Consider the following 27192-nt stretch of genomic DNA (forward strand, 5'->3'; position numbering starts at 1 on the left):
TTTAAATTCAACACTGCACGCAACAATACTCAAATTGTTTACAACAATTTTGCAGACATTTTTTTTTTCAGTGTTAATTTGGTTACCAAAATGTAATGTGATAGAGAATCAAATAAGCCTCTAATTTTCTCCCTTCTTTAGGAGGAGCCCTTCGTAATGGTGGCAGAAAACATTCTAGGTCAGCCCAAAAGATATAAAGGTTTTTCCATAGATGTTTTAGATGCCCTGGCCAAAATTCTGGGCTTTAAGTATGAGATGTACCAGGTGGCTGATGCAAAATATGGATCTCCTCAGGCCAACGGGTCATGGAATGGAATGATCGGAGAGCTAATTGGGAAGGTGAGATTTAGATTTTCAAAGTGTGTAATGCTTATATATAGTTTTTTTTTTTTGTATGATTGACTTTATAATTGACTTGACCTCAGTTGATTACATTTCTTTAGGCACATGTAGCTGTGAAGTCATTACACGTGTCATCTTATGTCTAACATGTACTCTCCATGCATTGCTATTTAGCGAGCAGATGTGGCTATTTCAGCCATCACCATCACTCCAGAACGAGAAAACGTAGTGGACTTCAGTAAACGTTATCTGGATTATTCAGTGGGAATCCTGATGACTAAAACAGAAGAGAGACTCAACATCTTCTCCTTGCTGGCACCGTTTGACCTAGCGGTGTGGGCTTGCATTGCTGCTGCCATTCCTGTTGTGGGTGTCATGGTCTTTCTGCTCCGACGCGTCCAGTCTGTCCGCTCCCAGAATCCTCCTGGGCCCCACCAGCCTGCTTCTGTCACCACGTCTTTTCAAAGTGCCATCTGGATCGTCTACGGAGCCTTTGTACAGCAAGGTGAGCTGGGTCACGTCACATGAACATGAGGGATGAGGTACTGCTGAATAGACACCTCTCCTGAATGGTGCCATCGCTTGCTGAAATTCCTGTCTGCAGGAGCGCAGCTAGTACAGCATTTTAATACTTTTATTTTGAAAAAAAAACATCTTTTCAGCAGAATATATAGCTCTTCAAATGCAACTTACAGCACTGCAGCTGATCCCTAGAGTCCTCCATTTTGACAGTTTGTCAAAATGTATTAAATGTATTCTATAAGAATTCTGCAGCTCACTGTTAAAAGATGTACTTATTATGTCTAAAGGTGTATGTGATGGGAGAAGTGTGTTTGGGGTTTTAGATAAATGCCAAAACCTTTTACTGTTCAGTTTAGTCTGGGTATCTTGTCAGCACCAAGATGCAAGCAATTGACAACAGATGTTGAATGACATGTTTTTTTTGTTTTTTTTTTTCTACAGATGTTTCCAGGTTTGTAATTATACTTCCTGGACTGATTATTTGGTGCTAAAACACACATGGCTAGTGATTATAAAAATAGGTTTTGCATTTGGGTCACCTTCTTAAATAAATCTTCAGTTTCACTTATGAAGGACAACCATATGATAATACAGTGCTCAGCATAATTGAGTACAGCCCATTTTGAAAATGAATATTTTTATTCATTTCTCAGTGAATATGTATTTTGGTCAATTTAAACAAAACAAATTTATTAAACAGATATATTTATTAAATAATATTTTAGTCACTAAACATGTTTAGAAATTGAAAGATGATGCAATTAAATTCAACCTGAATATTGCAAAAAAAAAAAAATTTAATCTTACAAAATTTCAACTTAATATTTTTTCCTTTTTTTATGTGTGTTTAATATTTTTCTATAACATATCAATTTAAGTGTACTAGTTTTTGGACCATTATCGTAAGTCATTTTGTTGTATAAGCTGCAGATTTGGCTTCAGTACTGACTAATATTGTATAGCCTATTAAATATATGAATTTGAAAGATAATTTGTGAGGGGTGTACTTATATATGCTGAGCACTGTAAAACATGTGCTTATAGTGTTTAAATTGCATTATTCCTCTAATCCTGATAAAAGTAACACTTTATGAACACATAATCTTGTTCAACAAATGTTAGAGCCTTAAAAGAACAGTATCAGTTCATGTTACCATTTACTTATTGTACACTCTTGTTATGTTTTTGTCAGTGGGGTTGAAATGACTTAACAAAATTATTTGAAACAAATTTAAGGTGAAGAGCCCTTTCATTTTTTTCTCAAATACTGCATATTTTTTTGCAAAATAATATATTTACTGTCATACCAAAATTGCTATTAAAAAAAAACAACAACAACTCAATAATACAAACTAGAGAATACTCATCTATACTAAAATAATACAAACTAAAGAAGAAAACGGTGACTATGCAGGGATTCTACATTTTTAAAAAGAAATATCAGCATATCTATGTTTTCTGGCATAAGTTGTGCACATTTACAATATCACCTGCTGATGAAAAAAACTCTTCTAAAACCTTTTCTAAACCAGAGAGCAGTGTGCACAGAGGTGGCCCTCTGATCCAGGAGACTGACCACTGGCATAAAAAAAAAAACTGATTATAAAATTTTTAATTATATAGTAGGACAGAGACAGGAGCTGATTATAATTATGAAGGTGAATAATTAATATTATTTGTATAATTACTTAGTAAAAGTATCAGTGTGGCAGCACAGTGGCGAAGTGAGTACCACAATCGCCTCACAGCAAGAAGGTCACTGGTTCGAGCCCTTGCTGGGTCAGTTGGCATTTTTGTGTGGAGTTTGCATGTTCTCCCCATGTTTGCATGGGTTTCCTCCAGGTGCTTTGGTTTCCCCTACAAGTCCAAAAATGTAGTATAGGTAAATTTGGTAAGCTAAATTGTGCATAGTCATTTGTGTGAATGAGTGTATGAGGATGCTGGATAAATTGGCGGTCCATTGCGCCGTAGTGACCCCAGATTAATAAAGGGACTAAGCCGAAATGAAAAAAATGAATCAATAAAGTATCAGTGTCATACACTTAAAAAGAGATAATCCTGAAAAATTTTAAATAGCAAATTTTTAATAAATGCTAAACTAATTTGTAATAGAGAGGGTAAAAATGATCTATACCTGGTTCTGTAACAGAACAGCTTTCACTTTTAGTCGGAAAAACATCTCCACACTTTCGCTATAAAAACACTGATGCACTGTGTGATCTCTGTAGCACTCATCGTCGGAGCAGGCAAAGCTGCATAGCTTCCAGTTGTGGTGTGGCTTATTAATAGTATTTTTGTGTATAGGCATCTGTGTAAGCATATGTAAACATCGTTTTGCAGTTTTTGCACACAGTTTGCACACTGTGTGTTTTGTCTGCCACACTTCACCGATGTCATTTTACGGTGCCACCCCATTTCTTGCTCACTGCTGATATGCAAGTAAAGCTAGTTTGTGCCTGTAAACACAACGTTTAAAACATGTATCGCGTTTCATTCAAAATTTATACTGGTTTTATTCTTCACATGTTTGAATCGATTTTCAACCGGCTCACAGTGAGTTGTTACATCCCTAAAACCAACACAATCTCACGGCAATTCAGAACTTTTTGATTTAGTGGCTAATTCGTATGAATTCGTACGATCCAGTTCATGCAATTTAGTATGTCTTGCTCATCCTCTAATGACGGTTGAGATTAGTGGTGGGGTTAGGTTCCATGCCTCCATTTTAAAATCGTAAGACTTTACTTGCTTATTGATGTGGTTGTGTATAAATCAAACTTTCCTTAAAAGATTCAAATTTAGGCCCCTAAAATGAGGCAAGATGTTTAGTTTGAAACCCAGTGCACTTTCAACCCTGTAATGAGACTGGATTCCACTTAACCTTCGACCTTTCCAATTACAGACTCTTTGCATATCCTTTTAGGCCTTAAAGGACATCTCAGATCTCAGATAATTTGACTGTGAGTCCCAAAAGAAAACTTATAGCCTCTAACGAGCTCCATTGAGCTCCAGATCTTTTTTCTCCTCCCGTTTTATTCTCACCGTCTCTGTGTCACTGATGACATTTTCAGGGCTGTGTGCGCTGGAGAGGAATATTGTGTTGACATTTCAGCACAGGCTTATAAGGTGTTGAGCTTTTCTGAGAAAACTGGTGATGGGAGAATGAATCTTATTACACGGCTGCAGTGCTGTGTCACTGCCAAAAAGAAGCAGGAAGAAAAATAATGGAAGGCTGCAATGAGATAAAATCACAGAAGGGTTCAGTGATATAGACAATGGGTCAAGGTTTTGCTGGTTAGCATGTAACCAATAAGCCTTTGCTGTCTAAAAAAAAAGCTTGTCTCTGCATTGACTTTCATTGTATTCTGTGTTCTTGTTGTGTATGGCTGAAATGGTTTGAACAGTCATTCAGCCAGTAGAATGTTTTCTCATCTCTCTTGTGTTTGCAGGAGGTGAATCCTTCATGAGTTCAATGGCTCTAAGAATTGCAATGGGAAGCTGGTGGCTATTCACACTTATCGTCTGTTCGTCTTACACGGCCAATCTGGCAGCCTACCTCACCGTGTCACGCATGGACAACGCTATTCGGTAAGCTAACTAGTCCAACTCTGCATATCAGTGCCAGATCTCTTCACATCTGCAGCTGCTTGCCCATATGCAGGCTTGATAACGCTCACTCATCACGCTGTTGACCACATGGTGTGTCAGAGAGCCCTATTAGAGCTGTCACATCTCTAAACGTAGCTCCAGGTTAGGATATCACGTTGTTGGGTTGCCTTCATTAAAATCAGATTAGTGCCTGCACGACTGCGCATTTTTACTAGTTGACTAGTCATCCAGAAAAGTAGTCGATTAGTCTGTCGGTCAGTGTTTGTCTTATGTAAATGGCTCACGATGCACTGTGCCTTTCCAGCAAAGTTCAATGCTGGGTAGACGGATCGTGCGAGGATAAAAAAATGTCTGCTAATTGTTGTGGGATGGAGAATACATAAGCTTCTTAGTCTTCTCTGTAAAGCTTATGCTGCTTGTTTGGATTTAAATGTAACCTTATATACTGTAATTTTTGTGTGGATGTAAGCGACTTCAGTGGTTTTGGGAATTAAAAAAAAAAAGAGGTGATGGTTGAATGAATCTAATTACACGTCTAGAGTGCTGTGTCACTGACAAAAAGAAGCAACATAATGGAGGATTAAATTAGATAAAATCACAGTGGGGTTCAGTGAGGGTCTGGATTTAACTTGAACCATTTGTACTCTTCTAAATCACAGTTTTTCCATTGGCATTGGTGGTTACAAGAAGAACCTTTATCATAGCTGAAACCCTTTTCCCCTTTTCTAATGAAAAAAGGTTCATTAGAATAATAAAATATTCCTTATACAAGGAAATTTATTGTTAAAACTGCTTCATTAGCTATGCTTCTATCCAAAGATGCAAATTAAACTTGTGAAAATGTACAGGCCACATAATATCACATAAAACATTTGCCAATAAAGCACCTTTTTTGATAAACTGGCATCAAATATCAAAAGATAAATAGAATTTTCTGAAGAAGGGTAAGCCATTTTGCATCTCTTTTGTTATATAATCATTGATTTGCACCTCAAAAGATGAAAATACGACGCGATGAATGTGCAGTGGCTTTTGGAGGTGCGAGACCACTCTATGGGAGTGCAGCCACTCAAGAAAGTTTTGGGAAAATACCAAACCACTTTCTTGACCAAAACAATCAATTTTACTCAGTTGTATGGCATTTGCATGGTATTATCCGTTCGTATGTCATTTCAAATGTTATCACTTGATTGAATGGGCGTTATCAGTGGTTAACAGCTGATAGTTCTGGGCCAGTAGGGGCTGTTATCATGCATCCACATGGTTATTAAGCTATACTAATAGAGAAGACTCTGTTTTTACATTTCTGTGATGGTTGGGTTTAGGGTTGGGGTAGGGGTAGAGGTTAATAAAATACGATTAATGGGAAATTTATATTATAAAATATAATATAAATAATTCTCGTTAACTTCTGGCCACAGCCATATCTGATCTATAGTTGATTAACCGGGATGGATAATGACTTCTGAACCTTCTGAGCCAACTCTATAAAACTGGTGATAGGACACAGACAGAAAATATGTTTCTAACTACAGCTCCAGAGGTGTACATGCAAGTATACAAGTTTGCGGCACAGTTTGCGAATGTTCATTGAAATGATGGATTTGGGAAATACCAAATCAACAAACTATGTTTGCAATGACAGGACTTGCGACCTTAGTTGGCTAACGATGGTTTTCAGAAACGCACCCCAATGTGGATTTTAAAAGATGTTATCAATTGATAAATCTAATCTCCCATGATCTTTTGACATACATGCAGTATAAGAGGTCCTTGTACAATAAGAACATCTTGTAGAATAATCTCCTATTTCAGAACTCAAACATAAAACACTCATGTATACAAGAAAACATTATGGATGCCTCTTGAGATTACAAGATTTGTTTTTGAAACACGGTCCTTGCATTACCTTCTTGGTCATACAGAGTGTATACACTAGAAGTGACCACAGTTATATTTTTAGAGTATATCAGAATGAGCTAATATTTCTATCTCAGCTTTCAGTAACATCTTTTGTGTGCCAATTTGTGATTTTTTTGCTTGTATATGAATGTATTTAATGACCGTCTTAGATGTCTGCTGTGGCAGTGTGCTAATGTGTGTAATGCTGACCAAATGTGACAGAACTAGTAGCTGCAACTCTTTTCTGAATCTAATTTAAGGAAGTCTTTTAAGTATTATAACAAGAAATACTGTGAGTCAGCTAAATGCATCATAGTTCTTCAAATTGCATCTGAAATCTCAGCATGCCGTCTGTCTCTCAGCGATCACGTTGGTGCTTCACTTCCCAGCAGGCAGCTCACAGTTCCTGACATTCTTTATAAATTCCACGAAAGGTCGCCTAATATTAAAATCCTTCTTTTTTTTCCCCCTTCGCTTCTTCTTTCAGGTGCCAGAACTTTTTCTTCCCTCTTTGTGTGTTTTGGGTGTTTTGTTAGTGCAGACAGTTCAGAGAGTCTTATGTGCTTGTTGTTGTAATTGCACTGGGCTGCTCTTTATTTAACGTACTGTATACTGCAGGGGTGTCCAAACGTTTTGGTCCGAGGGCCATTTTCCACACATTTCTAAACACAATAGTTTTAGTAACTCATTTCTAATAACTGATTTATTTTATCTTTGCCATGATGACAGTAAATAATATTTGACTAGATATTTTTCAAGACACTTCTATACAGCTTAAAGTGATATTTAAAGGCTTAACTAGGTTAAATAGGTTAACTAGTCAAGTTAAGGTAATTAAGCAAGTTATTTTATAACAATGGTTTGTTCTGAAGACTTAAGGGGCTAATAATTTTGATCTAAAATGGTTCATAAAAAAATAGATAGATCATAACAAGAACTGCTGCTAAATTGAATGCATGTAATAGCGACACCCGGTGGTTATTTATTGAATTACGTTCATTTTTGTATTGCGGGCCAGATTCTATTGAAATTTATAAAAAAGCCTCGCGGGCACAAGCCTCGCGGGCCACAAAACTGATCGCGGGCCGTAGTTTGGACACCCCTGGTATACTGTATATAGCGTAACACTTTACAATATTATTAGTTAATGTTAGTTTATGTTTAATGGAAATAAAGTTCTTTATTTAGCCTATATTTAGTCATTTGGCAGATGCTTTTCTCCAAAGCAACTTACAATTAACAGGTGTGTTTAACTTACTTATTAGGCAGCAAATAACTTTAATATTTTACTATTTAACTTCTTTAAATGATTCACTATGTCTCTGTTTAAAATGATTGGTTGCACTTGAAATTCTGCCTTGACAACGCGCTTATTAGTTGATATATGTTATATGACACAAGGTGGTCATTTTGCTTGTGATGCTGAATTTTGCTAAAGCACAGCAGGACAGAAACACTACCTGAACCCATCTGATGAAAGAGGAAAAGTTAAATTAGTAAGTACGGTAGATATTTAAATGCTTAAATACATTTTTCTTAATGGATAAAAATGCAGGGGTAGTGCTGTCGCCTCATAGTAAGAAGGTCACTGGTTCACGCCCTGGCTGGGTCAGCTTGCATTTCTTTGTAGAGTTTGCATTTTCTCCCCGTGTTGGCGTGGCATTCTTCTGTGTGCTCCGGTTTCCCCCACAGTCCAAAGACATGCCCTATATAGCTGAATTGGGTGAACTAAATTGTCCATAGTGTATGTGTGCATGTCCTGGTCCTCCAGGTTGGGGGTTGAGCATTGGGCTAAAGACCCACCTCGTAAACATAAGATGTTACAAAGCACCAACATGGTACGGCTAAATATCAACTTCAAAATAAACAACCCTGGGAATAAGTAAGTAAAGAATATAAAAGCTGAAAAAAATGGAAGTTTAGTCTATTAGCCATTTTAAGTTATCAATTCTTAAACATTTAAGTGTTCTGTATGTAATTAAGTTAATTCAAAGAAAAGACCACATTTGGCCAAATTAGTTAATTTAGTTTTTGATTTCCCATCACTCAAATGAACTGATGGAATCACTTTCCTCAAATCATTTGAGTAGTCTCAACTTATTATGGTTTAAGAAAAAAAAGAATTACTCAGGTGAGGATTCAACACGGATCGTCGACGTTGTAACGCAACGAGCTGACCACTGGACCACAATGGCGCTGCTACACTTATATTGCGGAATGATTATTATTTTGCTCATGGGGCTGCGAAACAATAAATAAGAAGAGCGGAGCTGCGGCAAAATAATGAATAAAAAGAGTGAGGCTATGGTCAAATAAATAAATAAAGTTAGCTAGTTCAGTGCCTTTAATGCTGCGTCAGATAAACAGCACATTGACAGACATGAAAGAAGCAGATCTCATGTAACAATTGTAAGAAATACTTCAGTAAAAACTTTCCCAATGATTATTTGATGTATTTGTTGTGGAGTTAATTCAAGCCTTTCGATGAGTCACACACAATGTCATTAAAAAGTTAATTGTACTGACAAATGGCTGTCATGATAAAGTAAAGCTAAAGTATTTATGCATTCATTTTATTTTCGGCTTAGTCCCTTTATTAATCTGGAGTCACCACAGCGAAATGAACTGCCAACTTATCCAGCAGTTTTTTTAACGCAGCGGATGCCCTTCTAGCTGCAACCCATCACTGGGAAATACCCATACACTCTCATTCACACACATACACTTTGGACAATTTAGCTTACCCAAGTCACCTGTACCACATGTCTTTAGACTTGTGGGGGGAACCGGAGCACCCGGAGGAAACCCACACAAACTCGGGGAGAACATGCAAACCCAGCCAAGGGACAAACCAGCAACCTTCTTGCCGTGAGGCAACAGCACTACCTACTGCACCACAGCGTCGCCAAAGCTGAAGTAAATCGCTGTAATTCATTGTAAACATGCACTGCTTTAAAAAGTTTTAAACTTGAAAAGGTCATTCTTGATCACATTTGATGATGATTGATGATCACATCAAGCTCACCCGATCTTTTAATACCAGTTGCTTTGCACACGTCCTGTCTTGTTGATATGATTATTTGCATTATTATGGAGACATGTTAATATGCACCTGTCAATCAATTCAATTCAGTGGGCAGGGAAAATGCACTTCTACGTCACATTGCGGTGGGCCTCAAAATGGGAGGGATTTGGATCCTATTTAACATCAAGAAGTTTAAAAAAGAGACTCATTGTCTTTATATCAACCCATTATGGCTGAGGACACACTATACCTACACACAGTTCTGTCGAACCAGCTTTCAAAAAGATGATTTTCACCATAGGTGCCCTTGACTAATGAAACATTGACTAATGAAAACTTATTGTAAAGTGTAATCATATAGGTACACAGAGAGAGAGAGAGAGAGAGAGAGAGAGAGAGCACAACTGTCAGATAATACAAACACTGCGCCTCAAAAGTACTGCAGTGATTCTTTTCTTTCTCGCTCACCACAGAAGAATAATTGCACTGTCGGAGCAGAAGTAAATGCTCTTTCAGCTTTAAAAGTGTTCTCTTATTTGACTATGAGAGTTGTCTTATATGAACTGCCAATGCCCTACCTGATGTGCAAATAGTTTTCTCTTTCCTCTGTAAATGTTATCGTGAGCAAACGTGTGCTCATTGAATTCAGTTCTCTCAACCCAGTTGAAAATCCAAGCTGGGAGAAGCTTATTGCATTCCATCCCTCTGATTTCTGACTTTATACTCCTTGCGGACCTTTTAGTTCACCGGCAAAATGCCTCTCGCCGTTTGCCCAAAGGTTTTACTGTGGAGCATTAATGGAGAGTTTGCTGCTGTCAGATTTTTTATTCAGCCCTTGTGAGTGTGTGTGTGTGTGTGTGTGTGTGTGTGTGTGTGTGTGTGTGTGTGTGTGTGTGTGTGTGTGTGTGTGTGTGTGTGTGTGTGTGTGTGTGTGTGTGTGTGTGTGTGTGCGTGCGTGTGTGTTAGTGTGTGTGGTATGTGTGTGTGGTATGTGTGTGTGTGTGTGTGTGTGTGTGTGTGTGTGTGTTTGCTGAGGCTCTGGGGGATTATTTCCTTCATCTCTCAGTGGCATCATCCACAGCTGCTATGGTTGTGCTAATCACCTTGTTTGTAACTGTTATTAAAATCAGGCAGACCTGCTGCTGCATGATACGGTGTCGTTAGCACGCGGAGAGCCCACTGGGAGTCTTTCATATCTCTCACCAGCTCTAGATGTAAAATGGGATTCAGGCTTGACAAACATTGTGCTCCGTCCTGAGGTCCCTGAGCTTGACTTTGGCAGAGGGCCGTGAATGGCTGAGGGAAAGGCTGATAACTGGCCAGTTAGCTGGCTCACTGCTGAAAGATCTTTTGCCATAAAATTAGTAGATATGTCTAATGTTATGAATTTTATTTGTAAATATTAATTTGTGAGTATGTAGTAGCTTTTTAAATTTGCATGATTTGTGATGCAGTTGTATGTGTTTTTATAAGCTTCACAACAAATAATTGAGCCTGAATGGGGCTTATTTTTGCTGCGGTGCATCCAACCTAGAACATTCTCTTACAAAACAAAAACAAGATAATGGATCACATCCAAATTCATTTCCCCGTTGTGGCTAATAATACCTTTTAGAGCACCTCTGTTGATTTCTTTTGTTGGGGCCCTGTGAGAGGCATTCGGCGGCATGTAGTTTGTGCCTATCTGCTTAGTCCCCCGAAAAAATTTCATTAAATGTCAAATGTCTATTAAACATTTCCATCAAACACTGATTCAATTGATCTAATTATAGATGTCAATATCTGTTTATAAATCCTATATTTCATAGTTGCCAAACTGACATTCCATTTTCCAGTGATTGGAAGTGCACAAAAAAGCATATTAAATTAAATTGTCTGAAAAATCAATCATCATTCTGTATAATAGATTTACTGTAAGTAACAATGAAAGAATATACCAAATCTGGCCTATACCTAAAATTTTTAAAAAAGAAAAAAAGATCCTGCTAAATGGAATTATGTTATAAATTATTTAAAACCTTTTCCCAGTGATGAGCTGCATAAAACATAAGTTGGCAGTTTATTTCACTGTGGCAACACCTGATTAATAAAGGGACTAAGCTGAAAAGAAAATGAATGAATTAATTAAACATTTATATTTAAAAATCTTGTTTAAAAATGGGTCATATTTAGTGGTTTGAGAGGACATAAAGATCATATATACTCAACACAACTTCTTTCATAGTCATTGGTGATTAATATAAATTATAAATATAACTATATAATCTATCTAAATATTTAGCATATAATGTAAGAAAATAAACTTCATCGTCTTGCCATTTTTGTCCTCATCTGGTTCCCCGAGCGCATAAAAAAAAAAAAAAAAAAAACAGTAAGCATCAAGTTAAAAAGAGCTTGATGCTCAAATTAAATCTCATAAACCCATTCCGTGTTAACTGCAATTTTAACTGCTTGCATGTGGTTTATACATAAATCATGGCTAAGTTAATTGCTTATTATTTTACATTTTATAAGTAATTGTAAGTCTTTATACAATACATCCTTTATTATTTTGAGATCTTTTGACACATGTGCTGGTCAATATTTTGACTTTTATTTAAAAGATTATAGAAAAAATGTAATTTTTTAAGCTTCTATTTAAATATACCATTTTGTAGTCTTCACTGATATATTATAAATGTAATGTATGAATGCTAAATAGCAGTAATAGGAAAACTAACAACATTTGGATAATTAGGGGATTAGCAAATCAAACCAGATTGCACGAACAAGATCGTATGAATTCATACAATTCAAAAAGTTGCTGTGAGAAAGCATTGGAATTGCTGTATTTTCAGATGAGTTTAAAGTCTAGGCTGCTCAGTGGGGTTTGAAGTATAAATGAGTACATCATAAATGCAGCGAGACACCATGCATAGCATATTTCCGTAGTATTTTTTTCCTCCCCCAGCTGTGGCAGTATAAGCATAATTAAACTGATTAATTGTACTGATTTTATCTTCTCAAGATTAACAATCTGACTCATTGAATGTGCAAATAATTGCACGGGTCCTGTTAAATAGCCTTGTCAAGGGTGATGGAAGATGCTTATCTCAACATGAAATCACTCCCTACTAAAACCAGAAGGAGAAGCAACACAGTGTCATTACGCTAAAGGGAAGAGCAGCCGGCTGCCCTAAAAACATCACACACGGACTGCATGACATCGGAACTTGCAGATGGAAAGCAGCAGCTGTGGGACGCACACTCATTTAGAACTGTATTTTGTCAAGGGGTATAATTTCACCCCCAATAATTCAAATAATTAATGAATACATACTGTTTATGCATCCGTTCTTCATTTGTGCCAGTTTCAGTGCCGCCTACTGTGCATTTGCATTAGAGACTGATTGTTGCAGGAGCTCTAAAATTGTAATAATCTCTGAAGTGGAAAAGCGTCGCACTTGTTCACACTCTGCAGGTTTGGCTTGCTTAAAATGAACTCCGATATGATTGCTCTGTTTGTGTGGTTCGGTTGAATAAGTGGTGAAGGCTGTCATCTGAATCTCAGTGCACACCAAACAAATGGGCACAGACCCCTGAAAAGGTGAGTCTCAGTCCACTTACAGTTGAACTCTAGAGCAGTTTGGCTGAAATATGAGCAGAACACAGACCAAAGATATACAAAAAGTACAAAAGTAGAACATGATGTCACAGGATTCAGTCATAAAAAAGGACAGAATGGCTGTTTATTCTCATCATTTTCACAATATTGCCTGTTTACAAGGTTCTGAAATGCAGCAGATCTTCATTTGTGTGTGACGGGTGTATTCTTGGTGTTGTTTTGACTCATTTATTCAAGTTTTCCAAGCATTTGCAGCTGCTAAAAATATCATCAGATATTTGTAAATGTATTTGTCCCATTGTTTTCTACAGTATATCCCATAAGTTCTGTCACAAAATAAACACCATAAAGGCTTTAGGTTCTGTTTTAGAAATCACATGGTGAATGCTAAGTGACTAAAGGTAGGCCAAAACACTTAACTAGAAGACTTTTTTCAATATACCAAAGAAAAAGTAATTAATTTGTATTTTACTACAACCTTTTTGAATCTTCATTCAACGTGTGTGCACAGTGAAATCAGAGATTGTTACAGTGTGGCATGAAGAAATCTGAACTAAAAACAAATTTCAAAGCCACACATGATGCAATTAAAATACATTGGATTACAACTTTTCACAATACTTTAATTTACAAAGCAGCTTTCTAACCCGCTGCCTTGGGCAAACATTTAAATAGAAAACATACATACATTGCATACTATTTGCATAAATAGTTGCATGAGCAATTGTAAAACACCCGAAGGTCTTCATGCTGTTAGATTGGTGCTAGCAGAACCAGTTCATGCTGTAATGTTTTTAGTAGATAAGGCTCTTTCATTAACCCCATATTATCCAATGGAAATACAGCAGTCAGTAGCTTGACCCTATATCTCTGTGATTCATGAGCACATATGAGAGAAATGGAGTCATGGAGAGGTGAAGGACAAATCGTCTGGGCTATCATGACTTGAAATGTTTTTCTATTTAAGTAAAGAGTTATTCATATATATTAATCAAATTTACAATAGGAAAACTGCACGCACACACACACACACACACACACACACACACACACACACACACACACACACACACACACACACACACACACACACACACACACACACACACACACACACACACACACACACATATATATATATATTTGCCTTTGATTTTAATTTTTTTATATTTCATAAATTATGTTTAATAGAGCAAGGAAATTTTCACAATATGTCTGATAATTGTTTTTCTTCTAGAGAAAGTTTATTTAGTTTTTTTTCCCACTATGATAAAAAGCAGTTTTTAATTGTTTTTAACTATTTTAAGGTCAAAATTATTAACCCCTTTAAGCTATATATTTGTTTCGTCTACAGAACAAACCATCGGTATACAATAACTTGCCTGATTACCCTAACCTGTCAAGTAACCCAAATTAACCTAGTTAAGCCTTTAAATGTCACTTTAAGCTGTATAGAAGTGTCTTGAAAAATATCTTGTCAAATGTTATTTAGTGTCATCATGGCAAAGATAAAATAAATCAGTTATTAGAAATTAGTTTTTAAAACTATTATGTTTAAAAATGTGTTGAATAAATCTCTCAGTTAAACAGAAATTGGGGAAAAAATAAATTTAAACTTAAATTTAAAATAAATAAACTTTTTTTAAAACTTCCAAAAACTAGACAATGATGGAGTAAAAAAATAACACTATAGTTAAAAAAAAAAAAAAATTCCTAACAGCAAATAATATATTTAAAAAATACATTTTTATTGAATTTTTTTGCATGTGATTTTCTATTTGTTTCTATTTCACTATGGTTATTAATAGTGGTTTAATGTCATTCATTTCGTATCTGAATTAGTAAGACTATGTATAAGAATTTTCAGAAATGTTATTTTTTTGGCAGTGAGTTTTTTTGCCAGCTTTGTTTATGCAAATTCAAATAGAGCAAGAAACAATACAATGTATGTGTGTGTGTTCGTGTGCGTGTGCGTGTGCGTGCATTTACATTGTTGTCTTCATGATATTCATTAGGCTGAAAAGCTCCATACGATGTGTTCCAATGTTTGGTTCCAGTGACAGTGTGATTTTAATTGTTTGATGCTCTTCTCACACTGTTTAGGCAGGTTGTGAAATGTAACATTCACAGCTTTTTGCTGTCCTTTGAGGCATGTCTAGACTTCCAGATTGTTTAAACACTAAAATTATGAATCAAATCATCTGGCACATGCCTGTGAACACAGTGGCAATTTAGCAAACACTTTCTGAGCATCAGGCATCAATACTTCTTAGCATACACCGTAGGCATATTAATTAGCTAAATTTGCAGTGTTCCACATTGTTATTAAATCAGTGTTTGTTGTTGTTTTGTTTTTAATGTAAAGTGCATTTTGAGGAATGTGTGACTGATACATTTTCTTACTTTTCTACTCTATTCAGAACTTTTCAAGACCTTTCCAAGCAGTCGGAGATAAACTACGGAACGGTGAGAGAGTCGGCTGTGTTCGAGTACTTCAGGGTGAAGGGCACAAACCCCCTGGAGCAAGACAGCACATTCGCAGAGCTGTGGAGAACTATCAATAAAAATCAGGGACAGGACAACTCTGTGACCTCTCCTGCTGAAGGCATCCGCAAGGTATCACACAAACACGTCCTGCCACTTACAAATCAGGTGGAAAATGAGATCAAGACTGCTGGCTTTTGCAAGAGTTTAAGATGCCCTAAAACTTGTCATAGAATTTAAAACGCATGCGTCAAGTTCTAAAAAAAAAAAAAAATATATATATATATATATATATATATATATATATATATATATATATATATATATATATATATATATATATATACATATATATATATATATATATATATATATATATATATATATATATATATATATATATATATATATATATAAGGAATAAATGACATGAAATACATCTTTAAACTTGATAGAATTGTAATAATATGCACGGTTTTGGCTGAAGTCAGCCTTAATCAGCACTTCTTTAAAAACATTTAAAATATATTACAGTCTGGAAAGGTATGAATTGTAGTAGACTATAAGAGTATTAGATTTAATTTGCACCTGAATATAAAACGCTGTGTCGAAATTGAGTGTTTACAGAGAAAGAGAACAAAGACGCTGATTGTCATATTGTCATTTCCTGGAGAAATAATATATAATAGATTACCCAAAGCCTTTAACAAAATGAGACATGTACAAAAATAATAAATAAATGTCTATAATGTTTTACCACAGCATGAAGGAATAAGTACTTATACTAGATTATAGACTGTGCTTAGTAATATATTAATATAAATAATTCTAAAGGTTATGTGAACATTCATAGGTTCTTGTGCTTTTTTCATGTTATGACTTTCAAACATTTAATATATATCCTAAAACAACATGTTCAGATGAGCTTGTTGAGTAATAAAGACCTATCAGCAAATTATATTGAATTACACTATGTTAATCCATTCAACTGACCATTAAAGAAAAGCCTTTATGTTCAGTTATAGAATAATATGTTCTACATAATATTGCACAGCACTTGAAACAGCTGATTAGATAAGACATTAATCTGTAAATACATAAAGGGGTCCTATTATGACTTAATAAGAGGTTTAAACAGAGCTGTGGCAACAGTCTGTAAATATAACCAGCTTCTTCTGGTAAAAATCTATTAATTATTATTATTATTATTTTTTATAATCACACTTGATAAAAACAGTCTGTAGAAACACTTTGATTGACATTCTCTCTTTGTATATGTCATCAGAAGGGGAAAGCTCACCCATTGGTGATGATCTCTCCCTCATTAGCATAGGACAATGATTCTCAAGCTGTGGTACGTGTACCACTAGTGGTATGCAGGCTTCATTCTAGTGGTACGAGGAGGAATCAAATATGTCATGTGTACATGCTACATATATTTAAAAATTTATCAAAAAATATTTATATGTAAAAATATGTTAACATATAGCCTATATTCTGAGATCCAGGCAACATTTGCAGGTGTTGATGTGTTGGCTACTATATGTTAATACTTTACATTTAAGTACAGGATTTTTTTTCTTTTTCTTTAAGAACAGTAACCTACTATTTTTTAACTTTTGAAAGAACATTTTAATTTAAATGTTGATGTTTTTTGTTTTTGTTTGTTTTTTACAAATAAGCACATTACAGTGTTAATGTTCAGACTATTTATAATGTTTAAAGTGACTGACAATAATAAATATTCTTAAAAGTGGAAATTAATCTGCAACATTTTTGAACTATGCAAAGCTAGAGCTGCTTTACTGGGCCAGCTACGCTACTTTATTTCAATACTGCTCTGTATTGTGTTAATTGGAGAGACAATTGTATTCTGAGGTGTGGTACTTGATAAAAAAAAAGTTTGAGAACCACTGGCATAGGACATTAGTCTTATTTTTGAATCTGCCACTATGCTGACACACAGACATATGTAGCTCCACACTCTTTTAAAAAGAGGCTTGGGAGCACAAATCGTATTCAAATTTAAAGAGACAGTCAACAAAACGGCACAACTGGGGCCGTTTAAATTCATTAATTTTCTATTTGGCTTAGTCTCTTTATTAATCGGGGGTCGCCACAGCGGAATGAACCACCAATTTATTACAGCATTTTACGCAGTGGATGCTCTTCCAGCTGCAACCCATCTCTGGGAAACATCCATACACTCTCATTTACATTCATACAGTGCGGACAATTTAGACTTCCTTATATCTCCTGTACTGCATCTCTTTGGACTGTGGGGGAAACCCGTGCATCCGGAAGGAAACCCACGCGAATGCGGAGAGAACATGAAAACTCCACACTAAAATGTCAACTGAGCCAGCTGTGAGGCGACATCACTACCTAATGTGCCACCGCGTCGCCCCTAAGGGCAGTTTAAAAGAGTTATAAACCATTATGTGTAGGGTATTTTTGAACTGAAACTTCACATACTTTACACATTCTAGAGGCATCAGAGACTTATTTTACAACTTTACAACAAATGGCATAAGTCCTCAATTAATATCTGCTGTTGCATGTCTGGGGGCATCATGGTGGCGCAGTGGGTAGCATGATCACCTCAGAGAAAGAAGGTTGCCGGTTTCCCCCACAATCCAAAGACATGCGGAACAGGTGAATTGAATAAGCTAAATTGGCCATAGTGTGTGTGAATGCAAGAGTATATGGGTGTTTCTCAATGTTGGTTGTGGCTGGAAGGCATCTGCTGCATAAAACAAATACTGGTTAAATTAGTAATTCATTCTGCTGTGGCGACCCCAGATCAATAAAGGGACTGAGCTGAAAAGAAAATTAATGGATGATATTTGGATTAATGGATGTCTGCTGAAAGCTGTCCTTTGTGCTGAATTTCTGCAGTATACTGGTTTATTGAGAGCTGTCCATGGTACTGAATTTCTGCTGGTTACTAGTTAATGAGAACTATCCATGGTGCTGATCTCAAATGTAACATTTGCCATACTATTTCTCTGCACATGTGCCTGATGTCGTTTGGCTGTCTGAAACTCTTTATATTCCATAGAAAACAGAAGTTGTCTTAGTAAAATGCAGCCTGTTTGGATTTTTAACAGGGCTGTTTTGGCATCTTTCACCATTAAAGAAAGAAAAGGAAATGTAGCATGGAAGTCTGACAGAAAACATGAGAAAATGCAAGAGAGATAAATATTGAGATAAATATTCATGGCTCAGACGATCCTTCCATATTGTGTGAATCATAAAAATTACAATTCATATGCTACTGAATGCGTTCATATGTTTATGCATGTTTGGTAGAACTTTCAAAGTCACTTTGTATATAAACTGTTACTGCTGATGCCAAGAAAATCTTTAAAAAACTCAATATCCACATCAAACCCTTTGATAAAACTTCAAAAATTGCAGCTATTAAATTTCACAGCTCGTCTTATTGTCACAGAGTGTGCATATCCACTGGCATGCTTTTCACAAGAGACATCAACACAACCATGAATCTCTTTATGAGAGTTTTCAGCCTAGTTACATAACTGGCTATTAAGCTAACAATTCAGCAGTCAGAGAATTGATTTCTTAAGCAGAATAATGAAAAGAGATAAGACACAGAGAAATAGAGGCCTGTATGGCTGCACCCCCGCACGTTGGATGGTGTTAAATAATGCCATTGTCAGGCCATCCATGCTGTGAAGTGTTTAACTGCCAGTAATTGCCCAACAGATATGCAAGTGTTTCTTCAACTGTGGCTACTTTTGTCCATGTGGAAAAGAAAATAAATTCTCCCACAGCACACATTTTACATCTTGTAGTCATTTTTTATGTAATTGTTTTATTTTTGTGAATATTTTATGAGAATGAAAGGAGAGCACAACTAAAGGACAGTTTAACACAATTTCCAGTTGTTTTAAAGTAAATAAATAAATGTGTTTTTATATACTGTAAAAAAATAAGTCAGTACAACAACAACAACAAAAAAAACATGATGTTTATTTCCTTTAGCTTTTTCTTGCTCACTTAACTTTTGATAACACCAGCTGCACTGACCTAAAAGGATTTGTCAGTTATACAAAAAACATTTAGTTGGGTTAAAAGATTATTAGTTTTCTGGAGAAGTGAACTACTCTGTAACAAAACTTTTTTAAGTTGTGCCAACTGAACATTTTTAGTCTGCAGAACTGGAATGCCTGAAGTTGAATGGGGGAAAAACATAATCCTTATATCCTTTTTTTCTAATGTACTTAACATTTTGTATCACCTTTAATTGATTGGACAGTAGAGAGTATGGACAGGAACGCGTAGGGAGAGGAGAGAGGGGAAGAATCGGCTAAGGACCTCAAGATATAGGAATCAAACTTGGGTCACTGTAAACACTGGAGAGCCATGTGTTGATGTACACCACTACACCATTGGTGCCGACGTGCACTCAGTCTTTTAAAACATCTGTTGCACTGATCTAAAATGTCTATAGTTGAGTGAACAAAATAACTCTTTCTGAAATTGGTACTAGAAAGTAATATATTATCAAAATATCATGTGCTATAGGTGAATTGAATAAGCTAAATTGGCCATAGTGTATGTGAGTGTGTGCAAGAGTGTGTGGGTGTTTCCCAGTGATGAGTCAAGGGCATCCGTTGCGTATAACATGTCCTGCATAAGTATGCGGTTCATTTCGCTGTGGCAACCCCTGATTAATAAAAGGACTAGGCCAAAAAGAAAATGAATAAATAAAAATGTTGAGTACATGAGAAAAAGCGAAAAGAAAATAGGATTGGTTTTTTTTTCACTCAACTACAGGCATTTCTGTTCTGCTGACAAAAAAAATGTTCTGTTGGCACAACTTAAAAGGTTTTGCTACAAACTAGTTCACCCCTTCAGAAAACTTATAATCTTATGTTAGCCCAACTAAATGTTTTTGTATTACTGACCAATCATTTTAGGTCAGTGCAGCTGATGTTTTCAAAAAGAAAAAGCTAAAGGAAATAAGGATTATGTTTTTGTTGTTGTTGTTGTTGTTGTTGTACTGACTTAATTTTTTTTTTACAGTGTATAAACTGAATTCATACAAATGAACCTGTTCAAACATGTCAGTACCCTTGAATCTGAACACTGTGATCTTTTACTTAAAAAGGATTTTTTTTTATGCCTTTAGCAAAAATAAATGGTTGAGGATAGCGGGAACAATCAAAAAGAGTTTTAATGTGACCTTCATAATAATTAAAATGTATCATTTTATTTCATAAAAAAAACTGATGCATAAAGGTTCCTGTAGAAACAATGGAATAACTGGTTTGTTTCATACTGTTTTATTAGAGGTTATTCTTTGTGTAACTGATCACTTTCTATACTGACTAATTTGAAATCAGTGCTTGAATTGGTTGAGAGCGCACAAACCCTGCTAATAGATGTACACTTTAAAGACAAGCTATAAATATCATTTCAGCCTGTGGCGGGTTTTTCTAGTGCTTTACAAAGAGATAGGGAAAATTTCATGTTTATATGGAAGAGCTAGGGGACGAGAGCTTTTTGTCATTTCTTCTTTGACATCCATTTTTCCTGCCTTTGTACTTGTCATATGAAAGTTTGTCATAACCGTGTGGCTGCGATAGAGCCTGACTTTAAAAGAGACGGAGAGGAAAGAGGACGCTTGTGCTGCTTTATTTAGTAGAATGGGGAAAGCCATTTTCCCAAGGGAGAGAGAATGAAATGTCCTGACAAAGAAAGCGGGGGAGGCTAGAAACAAGTTCAAAGCCATCTTATGACTTTCACTGAAATATAAACATCTTTCATTTTGAATGATGTCTGTGACCTGTCTGACAAGAGCTGAATGACTGAAAGGAGAAGCTCTCCGTCTCCCCATAACCTGGAGATATGTTTATGTTACTGTTATCAAAAACACAAAACCCCGCCGCGATGTTCTGTCAAGAATCAGCAAATTAAACATTGTGCCATACATGTGTGTGTGTTATCCCCCAGGTGAAGCGGGATCCATACGCTTTCCTGTGGGACATGGCGGTGTTAGAGTATGCAGCTCTGACAGATGATGATTGTACGCTGGTGGTCACTGGAAACGGCATGAGCAGTAAAGGATACGGCCTGGCTCTGCAGCATGGCAGCCCCTACAGAGACCTCTTCTCGCAGAAGTGAGCACTTCCCTTCATAGCGATACTAGTCGTTAAAGCAGCTGAAGGATAGACAACACCGTTTCAATCATTTCAAGTCAATATCAAGCTCCATAGCTTCGTAAACATCACACTGCATGACTGTGATGGATTGCTTCCCTTTTCCTTTCATCATCTGTCCTTTCTCTCATTTACATTACATTTATTTCCTTGGCAGACGCAGTCTTGCCGGAGAACCCATGAATCGTGTTGAATCACCAGTGTCTGCTACTCAGCGCATTTATCTTCATTCCTACCCATCCTTTCTTCTCTCCGCTGCTTTAAAGCACCTCACCCTGCAGCCCTTCATTTGTTTGACTATAATTTGCATTCATATTTTCAGCTCGTACCGATGCTCCGCTCCACTCACATACTAATTAGCTTTAGGGAGGTAAGCTCACTGGCAATTAATAATGCACATATCTGGCGCATCAGGGCCTTAAAATGCATTTTCATGAAGAATCCTCTGCAATCACCTGCCAGACTGGTAGGGGGAATTAGAATCAAACACATTTTAAATTAATACCCAGGACAACTGCAGTCGGGCAGACTTTATTTTTTCAACCTTTGACATTTTCTTAGCTAGCACCTAGTTATTGACCTTTTCCTCTGGATTCTTTACAAATACATCTGCATTTCTGAACGTCTCCTGCATTGAAATACCTGACTAAGAATAAAGCGAGTCAATGGATAAAGAGAAAGCTAATTAAAATTGAGATCCTGCAGAAGAGCAAATGTTCATTGCCACTGCTCAAGTTTTTTTCAGCGCTTTGCAAAGTTTGTTCACACTATTTGAGAACCTTGTATCTCTGCCTTTTAATTAAAGAGATAATTGCGAAGGGTTTTTTATTATTATTTGAAAGCCAGTATTACATTTCGATCATTTGTTTTGTTCCTTCACTCTGTCTTGTTCCTTGACCACTAAATGTAATATTTGCCACATTATCTCCTTTCAGTCTGTCACCTTGCTAATAGTTTTGGAAAAAGCTCAACTATGCAGTAGCTTTAAAAAAAAATGGGATACCTAATATATATCTAATTATACCTAATACCTAGGGCCAGACAGAATCTGCAGTCATTTTTTGCTATTTCTGCTGAGAGTTTTGAGAATCTTTTTAACTTTTATTTCATGTTTACAATGCAAGCCAATCTAGATCCACTTATTTGGTAAACAAAGCAACTCTATCATGTTATATATCTACTAAAATTGTTAATAAATCAAAAGAACACTTTCATATTAGTCAATATTATTAATAAAATAAATAAAAAAATGAATAAATATACATTTACACACATTTACACAAGTAAATAAATAAGAGTCAATGATGGGCTAAAAGTCTGCAGAAATCGCAGATTCGGTTTGTGCCTACAGTACCTCATGTTGGAATGTTAGCCAATTCTGTGCATGTGTCTAAGTGTGAGAAGTCAGGAGAGGGTTTTCAATGGCTAAAATATGAGCAACTAATTGAATACAAATGAATAATACGATATACAGAGCTCCGGGTCACAGCTGTCCCTTAACGTTATGTTTAGGCAATCTGCAACAACAAATCTCTCCCCCGACCCGCATTTATACACACAAGTAAACAACTGGTGTTCAAGGTATTGGCTGGGTGCAGTCCATTACTCATCAAGCATTCTGTATTATCTGGCCTTTGCACCACAGAGCCTGGCCCTCTTGACCTCTATACATACATGAACATGACAGCTACATTTATTAAATAGAAAGTAAAAGAGAACCAAAAGTAATACAAAAATAAATACCTTTTTTTCCCCAACCCTGGAAAAAACATACGTTGAAAAACAAATACCATGGCCATGAATCCTAAATATGGTCTCTGTCTGACCCTGAAGAGAATCTCTCTGTAAAATCTACTCCAACTCATCTTAAGACTTTCAATAGGGTTCAGATCTGTTGCTGGTCAATTGGTGAGTGAAAATAAAGCCTTCTTTCACAGGGCAGATCTTATTGTCATCCTGGAATATAACAGAATAGGGGATATATCTTCTCACATTTACAAAATACAATACTGCACACAACAGTGTATATTGGTTCTCTTTTATGTTGCCATACATAAAATTTAACAAGCCAGAAGCATTGTCATCACTGCAATAAATCTCCAATCATAGATGCTTGAGTTAGTACATCCAAACAGCCAGGATGTACTAGAAGCAAATAATAAAAAATATATGCCACTGTTCTCATAACAAGCTATTTTCTTTCCACTTCAGGATACTTGACCTGCAGGAGAAAGGAGATCTTGACATTTTAAAGCAGAAGTGGTGGCCGAGAAAAGGTCGCTGTGACCTTGACAAGCATGCAGAGCCCCAGACGGAAGGCCGTGCCCTGAGACTGCACAGCTTCGCGGGGGTCTTCTGCATCCTCGCAGCAGGGCTGCTGCTGGCCTGCCTGGTGGCTGCTCTGGAGTCCTGGTGGAACGGGCCACGCTGCCAGCGGGCACAGCCCAAAGAGGTGACCCCACAGGCGGCCAAACTACGGCCAACCCCTGCCCACCGCGCCCAGGACTGTACAACCACTGCCACACTCTACTTTATGGATCCAGACGCCACTGACGCAAGCCCCGATTTAGTCGAGCTCCAGTACACCCAGCTATAGGTGTGACCATCAAATACTTACTGCCTCCCGTTTGCTGAAGTGTTGCCAAAGAGAAGGCAAGAGGGAAGGGTGAAGGGAGTCACTCAAGAAAAAGCACCTAAGAAAACAATTATAAGATTACTTGAAGGACTAGTTCACTAAAAAAAATGAAAACTGTCATCATTTACTCACCCCTGTGTTGTTCCAATCCCCTATCACTGACTTTCTTTTGTAGAACACAGAAAGATCATTTGGAGAATGCTTAAAACTTGCATGAAATGTAAATTCAGCTCATCTGTTTTTAAATGCATGTTATTATCTCATTTATTCATGCATTTGTTTTGTTCTTTTAAACATCTTTATTTAAAATTCACCTAAAAGTGAGATTTTGCAGTTAATTTACTTACTCTCAGGCCATTCAAAATATCTTTCAGTAGAACATTAATGAAGACTAAAGAGTTGAAACAACGTTGCTTGGTAAATTACCTTCACCATTAAATTAAAAATTAAAATCTGTGCCTTATGAATTTACTGAGGTCTTATAATGTAAAATGGTCAGTCTGTGAAAGAAACGTAACATTATTTACAACATTATAACATGCTTTCCACAGCTTCGAGAAAATAAGTTTAGTCTGATTCTTTTTCAGTGAATTGGTTCTTTCTGATAGTTTCTTTTGGGTTCAAAAGAACTGTGCATTTCATAGGTTCTAGTCATGCAGCAATGTAATTTATAAAATTACATAATGTAAGTACCAATAATGATATAAAACATAAATGTTTTGACATGTATAAAAGATATAAAGAAAATAAACTAGTCTTTATCAACTTACCTTTTTATATGAACCATGAGAAACCATAAAAACTTTAAATTGGCCCCTTCATTAGAGTACCCAGTTCACACATGCACTTCCCACCAGCTCATCTGTTCTTTGGTCCAAGTCAGAACTCTCTCCCTTGTTCAGTTTCTGTTGGAGTAATTGGAGAGCTGAAGGTATTAACAAACTCTCTATCACATACGCAAATATATTGGCTCATGTATTGTAGAAGTAACTGACATGTCAGAAAGTAAGTTTTGATTGAGTAACTTGCAGATCTGTGCTGGTTTGAAACGCACACTGTTTCAGAGAGTTCAGTCTGATTTGGTCAACTGGCTCATTCGGTTCTCTAAAAGTGCAATTTTGAAAGAATGATTTGTTCACCGGAGGTCACTCTGGACCCTTTGCCTGAAGCTGTGGATCACAGGTAAAAATGTTGTAAACAATGTTCAATTTCTGATACAGACTGATCACTTCATAAGACCTCAGTGTATCATTAGGAGCCATGGTCAAATTACATAAATCACCACAGTTTCAGCTAAAATGTTCCTTAATGTTACACTGGAGAAAAACTAGTTATTTTTCCACATCTTGGATGGCCTGAGGGTGAGTAAATTAACAGCAAATTGTAATTTTAGGCTGATGAATGCCAGACGTCTCCAATTATTTAGTCGGCTTAAATGCCATCCCTGCATGCTTGCTTGCATTTATCTGCTTTTCAGAGTAATATCGGCTTCTTAAAATCCAATCAGTAATTAATTGATAGAACCTACCATTTTTTCTATAATCCATTAATCTTTGAAATCATTCTGCCCCTTCTGCTGCTGTTTTTACTAAATTATTAAAATCAAAGGGATCTAAACCTCTTAAGCTCCAGACAGGACAAATTATTCCATTTAGTTGAGCCACCGATGTGTGTGTCACGTGATGTGAAAAACAATTAGAATTGACGTTAGCTTTATTTCATGTCATCGTATTTGGAATTAATTTCACATTGATTTCATGTCCTTTTTGGAGCTTAAATGTTTTGCAGCCATTGATTTTATAATTTACACAAAGAGCTAAAGCATTCATATGAATATCTTCTTTTGTGTTCCACAAAACAAGGAGTTTGGAACTACAGAAAATAGTTACGTATGTTTCTGCTTAAGATGCATTATCCATCAAAGTGGAGATGACGGCTTTTGTGATCAAACTCATTAACTCTATGTTCTGGCCAACGACAAGTATAGTTCCTTTCGTTGAATAGTTGTTTCCAAGTAACTTTCAGCATACAAACATCCCCAATTTGCAATTTCTGTCAATCCCACTTTCTCTGCTCGTTCTAGGCTTTAGGCAAAGGATATACCTGGATCCCTAAACTAAAGTGTGTGCAATGAGAAAGCCAGTGACTTATTGACTCATGTTGAAGTGTTCTGCAGTTACTCTTCCGTCCTTGTCTCCTCTCCTTCTCTCTTTTCACTTTGGTGATAGCTTGAGCCGAAGCAAGCCCGTTGGTGAGAGCAACAGCTCATAAAGCACATATTATTACAGTTCAGGAACGTTGATAGTCGATAATGTAAGATTAAATTTTATAGACACTCTTGAATAATAATGATCAGACATCAGTTTTACGACCACCATTAGTCAACTGCTTGAAATGTGACTGGATTTGAATTATCGGCACACAGATGAAGAACTTCTACTACAATTCAGGCTATATTGCTTTCACCAACTCTTGCTCTTGCTTAAGGGTGTTCAGTCTGCGTATGCCTGTACAGTCTGAGTGTTTGTTTATTTATGTATGGTTTTTGGTTATGCACTTTATGAAGGGAGCGATCTGAGCTCTGGCAAGCAATAAGAACAACACAATAACCAACTTTGCACATTTTACGTTTTATATCCCCTCTCTGTGTCTTCTTATTGCAATTATATGCCAATGTCCAGGCAGTCACCGGTTCTTTATGGTCTCATGCAGGACACTAAGGGCTGCGCTCTGGAGATGGCGTCTGGGTCATTGGCATATAATGAAATCGCACCTGCTGCAGGATGCGCACGGGACGTTTGGCCAGAGAGAGAAAGAGACTGGGAAGACACGCAGGCTTTTTACACAGGTCAGCCGAGACCTGAGCAGGGATACCTGTCAG

General features: G+C 36.5%; 1 protein-coding gene and 1 long non-coding RNA gene across 25 annotated transcripts in view; one reads left to right on the forward strand and one right to left on the reverse strand.

The window, feature by feature from the left end:
* Positions 1–27192, forward strand: part of grid1a (glutamate receptor, ionotropic, delta 1a) — a 492166-nt gene that overhangs the window by 461400 nt on the left and 3574 nt on the right. For 12 of the 24 annotated variants that reach the window (XM_087290557.1, XM_087290561.1, XM_087290559.1 and 9 more), the window contains 6 exons: positions 142–339; positions 517–847; positions 4314–4452; positions 15425–15620; positions 21471–21637; positions 23888–24128. In XM_087290557.1, the coding sequence (XP_087146683.1) occupies positions 142–339; positions 517–847; positions 4314–4452; positions 15425–15620; positions 21471–21637; positions 23888–24128 (1272 nt within the window). Of the gene's footprint in view, positions 1–141; positions 340–516; positions 848–4313; positions 4453–15424; positions 15621–21470; positions 21638–23887; positions 24273–27023; positions 27160–27192 lie in introns of all 24 variants that reach the window. The other 12 variants (XM_087290565.1, XM_087290563.1, XM_087290568.1 and 9 more) reach the window with 2 other exon arrangements.
* On the reverse strand, positions 8808–14699 carry LOC147839949 (uncharacterized). The gene is made up of 2 exons (XR_015513413.1): positions 14116–14699; positions 8808–9650 (listed from the first exon to the last, which is right to left on the reverse strand). It is a non-coding gene; the product is annotated as an uncharacterized LOC147839949 (long non-coding RNA).

This window comes from Danio rerio, chromosome 17, assembly GCF_052040795.2.
Source record: "Danio rerio strain M-AB ecotype USA chromosome 17, GRCz13ab, whole genome shotgun sequence".
NCBI lineage: Eukaryota > Metazoa > Chordata > Actinopteri > Cypriniformes > Danionidae > Danio > Danio rerio.